Source organism: Harpegnathos saltator, unplaced genomic scaffold (assembly GCF_003227715.2).
Source record: "Harpegnathos saltator strain DR-91 unplaced genomic scaffold, Hsal_v8.6 scaffold38, whole genome shotgun sequence".
NCBI classification, from domain to species: domain Eukaryota; kingdom Metazoa; phylum Arthropoda; class Insecta; order Hymenoptera; family Formicidae; genus Harpegnathos; species Harpegnathos saltator.
In genome coordinates, this window is record NW_020230183.1 from 101,017 (window position 1) to 106,727 (window position 5,711).

Sequence of the window (5,711 nt, forward strand, 5' to 3'; positions counted from 1 at the left end):
TGCAATCACATCATGGTCAAACGGATGTCACCCGTTCCGCAGTGCAGCTAAAAAGAACAGACCAATTAACTAACATACTAGAACATCCTACGGATGTTATGCGGATATCTTATGTAATTTGTGGCTAATGCACATGTCTTCAGGTACTGCTATAGATAACTTTTTCATTTGGATCATAATAGTATCATTTTGATCAAATTAGGATATGCTTTGGAGATCTAATGCTATGTAGGAATATAATGGTAGTAGTAATGATAATAATAGCAATAATAGCAATAAAAATGACATTATTGAAAGAGTAGTGGCAGGGCCACACATTGATTGCTATTTTGAATGAAGTTATTTTTATAATTTATAAACGAGTGCACGCACCAATCAAATTATTTAATCACACGTCTTCTTCTTGAAACGGTGACTGACGTAGGAGCTGAGTTGTTCCGCTTGGAGCCATCTATTGAACCATGAACCATGGAGCCGCATATGAATGAGAGAGAGAGAGAGGAAGTTAGCAGAAATGTTCACAGAGGACTATAGGATTTGTCAGTGAATTTGGCACAGTTTGGATAGGTTCAGGAAAGATTTGGTAAGTTCTGGCGATTTAGTTTTAGGAATTATATCTAGGGAGGAAAAGTTTAGGTTAGGAATGTTACAAGCCAATGAAATAATTTGTACAGCATCTGAAGATGAACTTAAGATAGTCTTTAAGATCAGACTATGAATATCGGCCTAAATATCTTGAGTATCTATCCTCTGTGTTATTCGCGAATCTTTTGTTCGCCTCCGTGGCGGTTAGATGTGGTTCATGTAACTATGGCCGGTATTCATAAGCGGATCTTATATTTAAGACCGTCTTAAGTTCACTTCAGGTACCCCGTAGCCAATGAAATAATTTGTACAGCATCTGAAGATGAACTTAAGACGGTCTATAAATATAAGATCCGACTATGAATACTGGCCTACGCATATTTTTTGATTGTCGGGATTGCGTACGCGTTGTCCCTGTTTTTCTTTTATCTTTATACTGGAAAACCTTTATACTGGAAAATAGCGTATGGATAAAGCTGAATGCAGTCCGGAGCCATATATTGAACTGAACTGACTGAACTGTGTTATTCGCGTGTTTATAAACACGTGTATTTACATTTATCGAAGACAAAAAATAAAATAAAAGAAAGTAAACACGTGCATATGCGATAAATTCTTATAATATAAAAAGGACACAAAAAATATTTTAAAATGAGTGAAAAAATACTCAAGATAGAATGTGATGAGAATAAAACAGAGGAAAGTATTAATGTTTCAGAAATGAGTTACGAAGAGAAGTTACAGTTAGTGAATACTATAGCCAAACCAATTGCATCTAAGAAATTAAGTAAAAGGATTTACAAATGTATAAAAAAAGGTGAATTGTTTTTTTTATTGTTATAATAGTACAGAAATAATATTAGTACAAAAAGATATGAAGTAATCAATTTGATAAATGATTGTTGCAAAAGCTTTTTGGCATATCCCTTAAATCATTAATTTGTTTATACCTTCCTCTATAATATACAAATAAATCATATATTAATTTAGTTATATGTTGAATTATTTTAATGCAATTGTTAATATTAGTTTATTAATAGTAAAATTTGAATGGCATGTGCAATATATATATTCATTTAAGAGATAAGCATATGTGAATAACTATATATATAAAGGCAATTATTTACCATAGCATCTAAGCATAAAACATATCTCCGCAATGGTTTAAAGGATGTACAAAAGCATCTTCGCAAAGGAGAAACAGGGTAAGTAATATTTTATATAGTTTTTAAATCACAGGAATATAAGTATTATACAAATGTTCTTAATTTTAGGTTGGTTATATTTGCAGCTGATGTATTTCCTATAGAAATTATGTGTCACTTACCAGTAATATGCGAGGACAAAAATGTTCCCTATTGTTATACACCTTCAAGACAAGATATTGGTATAGCAATGGGTATAAATCGAGGTAGCCTTATGGTGCTCATCAAGGAACATCCAGAATACAAAGATCTATATACTGAAATTAAAGAAGCAATAATGACACTTTCTACACCTTTATAATTTCAACATATTAACTACCTTTTATTATGCATATTTGTGCCAATTATATTTAATTATATAATTAAAAAAAGTTCATTTTCTGTATTTTTATTGTTTTATATCTAGTTTTTCATGTGAATATGAATACTAACTATTTACTAACAATAAAGAGTTGCTTATAATAAATAAATGAATGAAGAACTTGTATAATTTTTTGTAAAAATATTCACATACATACAAATGGTTTTAAATATTAGTATTTTTATTTATATTATAGAATGGAATTTTGTATCAAAGTTTCATCTATAATTGGAATTAATATTTTTTATTTTATTATAATTTTATGTTTATGATATGTAAAAAAGTAGTTACTTGCAGTTACTTTGGTAAATATATAGAAAAGGTTGCATCACACACTCTGAATATTGTAGCCCATGAAACTTAAGCACAGATTGATTTTCTTATCATGAAGAAAAAAAGAGTTTTACATTGTCCATTTTTAAGTTATATTGTGTGTATCATGAGGAATTTAAATTAAATTTGTGTAGAGTGTGTATATTGATTCACAGTGTGTGCAAAATATTCATTAATATTAAGGACATTCTACAATACGTGTCGTAAGTTGTAAGCCGTAAGAACTGACCAATTATAGCCAATTATTTTTGTAATGATCGACTGTGATTCGCCAATTCTTACGGCTTACAACAACGACACATATTGTAGAATGACCTTTAAAGGTCTGCAGGAGCCACACTAGAGACCTCTCGCGGAGACCCGCGAACTAGGCAAAATTATACTACAAATTATGAACAAAATACGGAGAGAATCACCTTATATGTATGATATTTGCAATTAGGAGAAACATCCGCAGGGTTGTATAAAGCGTTTTTTTGGAAAAAAAGTCGAAATAAAAATCGATTAAATAATTTGAATGAATGTTCATCTTGCGGTGCAGCACGAACTCATATTTTCATTTATTACAAATTTTCAAGAACCTTAAATGCAAAATCAGACTCTGTACGACCCTAGATACTAATATAAAGCCAGCGGCACACGGTGCTTGTTTTCATGCTGGATTGCTTGCTGGATGAAAATATTGCGTTCTGATTGCTGCATTTCCATCCATCTTCGGAAATGTACCAATCACAACACAATATTTTCATCCAGCAAGCAATCCAGCACGAAAACGAGCATCGTGTGCCGCTGGCTTTAATGTATGCGTGACAAAATCTAGGTGTAGATAACACGGAAAGTGTAGCCCAGTTGCACTATAGTACAGTCTACATGGCTTAACCTTCTTGCCTTGCGTTCGCGTGAGGAGTCTCTGGCTCCTGCAGACCTTTAATAGTGTAGTTAACGGTTTACAAATAAAGAGAAGATGCTCTTTAATTTTTGTGATCCTCGTTTGCATCCAGAAATTAAATGCAGTACTATTAGCACAGAAGGATACGAAATAACCAATTTGATAAATGACTCTTGCAAAGGTTTCTTGGCATATTCCTGCATCAGACCACCAATTCACATAGATATTACGTTTCTCTGTAATATAGAAATAAATCATATATTAATTTGGCCATCTGTTGGATCACAGAAGTCATCAGGCTTTCAGCTTTATTCCAAAACTACTAATGATGAAAATACTCCATATACTTTATTATCCAATGGTTATTTAAACTCTTACGATGCTGGATTATTATTTTATCCAGCTAGTATTGATATAAAAAAAGTCCTTACACCAGCAAATTTCCTAAAACGTTATATTAAAATATCCATGCAATATCTTATTACATATACTCATGGTTTACGTATTACAATATGTAAAACAGACAATTCAGTACCAGCATTAGGAAGAATTGAAGTATGGGGAACAGTATCACCACGTTGTGGTAAAGATGTTGTAGCAAGTGTACATACATTATGGTTCAAATATGAAACTATATTGGCATCATCTATAACAGAATATAAGAGTAATACTAATTCTGCAAATGTAGATAATGTAACAAACAACAGGTATATTTAATTATATATAATTTACTATACATTTGGGATATTATTTATTGTTACATTTATGTTTACATTTACAATATTGCTATTTACTGCTACTTATATGTAATATACTATGTATATAAATATTTTTTTATATCTTCCAGACAGGAAAATCAAGCAACTCTTGAAGTTCCTGAATCTTTCTTAGATCCAATTACATGGGAAATAATGACTCAGCCAATTACATTGCCTAGTGGTAAAGTAATAGATCAAGTTACATTAGAGAAATACGAACAGAATGAAGCAGTTTGGGGTAGACCATTATCAGATCCATTCACTGGTATTCCCTTCAATGAGCATCGTAAACCAATCATAGCTACTATTTTGAAGTTAAGAATTGACAAATTTTTATTGGAGAATAGTAATTTGGTCGAAATAAAAAATATGCCAAGAGTCTTAGGCCGTGATTCATCTTCAGCTATAATTAAGGATAGGAGAATAATTGAGATACCAAAATGTATATTAAATAAGAATTCGTTAAAAAGAACGAATGATATCAAACTAAATTTATGCAAACAAATGACAGATAATGACTCACAACGAATTAAAAGATTTTGCCATCAGCTACCAGCAGTTGTCACATGTCCAAAACGAACCACTGCCAACTCAAAGCCAAAACAGAAAAATTTAATTACCTCTTTATCAACTAATAACCTTCATAACTGTAATAACGATAAAAAATTAAAATGTGTGCTGCCAACTGATATAGATATTTCAGATAGTAGAGTAAATACTGTATTGTCAACTGTTAGGTGCTTCAATACATTTAAGAAAGTGGAATTACATAATATACCTCAAGATTGTAAATGTTGTAGCAATAGTATTTTTTATAAACTACCTTGCAAACATGTAATATGTAGAAAAGTATTATTATCTATTGAAAATAATCAATGCAACTTCTGTGGACTTTCTTACAAATTAGGGGATGTGGAACGGGTTCATAACAATATCTTAAATGGCTAATTCTGAAATATTAAATCTTTAATATTTTAAGAACATATTCAATAAAGTTCAATAAGAACTCAGTTACTCGTAATATAATTTAATCGTTCAATATTTATTACTTATTAAATTTGTTATATGCACAATATGTAAAATATAATATTGAATTATTACATCACAATATTACATAATTTATAACAATGATAGTATTGTTCAATGTTTTTTGGCACATATATGTTTTTATAAAGCTAACAATTATGTTTATAAAAATTGTTTTTTATCTTGCATGTATATATGTAATATATTATATGATGTTTATAAATAAGTGCGCACGCACGCACACGCACGCACACACACACCACACACACACACACACACACACACACACACACACACACACACATACACACAAACACATATATACATATACATTTAATGTTTCTTTTTAATTTGTATGTTTCTACAAGATAAGTATAAATAATGTCCTGTTTTTAAAATTTTTTATAATTTATATGCTTTCTTTACTTAACTGAATAAAATTCCCATATGATAATCTCGTAAATATATTTTCATACAAAATGAAAGCATCAATATGCAATATATTTTAATAAAAGTAAAAGTGGACATCCAGGAAATGTATGAAGAACTTGGGA

General features: G+C 30.5%; 2 protein-coding genes across 3 annotated transcripts; both read left to right on the top strand.

The window, feature by feature from the left end:
• The first annotated feature begins 22 nt into the window (after positions 1-22).
• NHP2 (NHP2 ribonucleoprotein) lies at positions 23-2,127 on the top strand. Of its 2 annotated transcripts, XM_025300723.1 has the most exons (5): positions 23-143; positions 425-583; positions 1,304-1,402; positions 1,718-1,790; positions 1,860-2,127. In XM_025300723.1, the coding sequence occupies exons 3-5, from the start codon at positions 1,306-1,308 to the stop codon at positions 2,089-2,091; spliced, it is 402 nt and encodes a 133-aa protein (XP_025156508.1). In that variant the 5' UTR covers positions 23-143; positions 425-583; positions 1,304-1,305; the 3' UTR covers positions 2,092-2,127. The 2 variants fall into 2 exon arrangements, with proteins under 2 accessions (XP_025156508.1, XP_011140224.1); XM_011141922.3 differs by lacking the exons at positions 23-143; positions 425-583 and having other exon boundaries at positions 933-1,402.
• A 1,227-nt stretch (positions 2,128-3,354) lies between these two features.
• On the top strand, positions 3,355-5,141 carry LOC105183648 (RING finger protein 37). Its single transcript, XM_011141923.3, has 2 exons — positions 3,355-4,080; positions 4,221-5,141. Exons 1-2 carry the CDS (start codon positions 3,449-3,451, stop codon positions 5,077-5,079), a joined length of 1,491 nt encoding a protein of 496 aa, XP_011140225.1. The 5' UTR covers positions 3,355-3,448; the 3' UTR covers positions 5,080-5,141.
• The last annotated feature ends 570 nt before the right edge of the window (positions 5,142-5,711 follow it).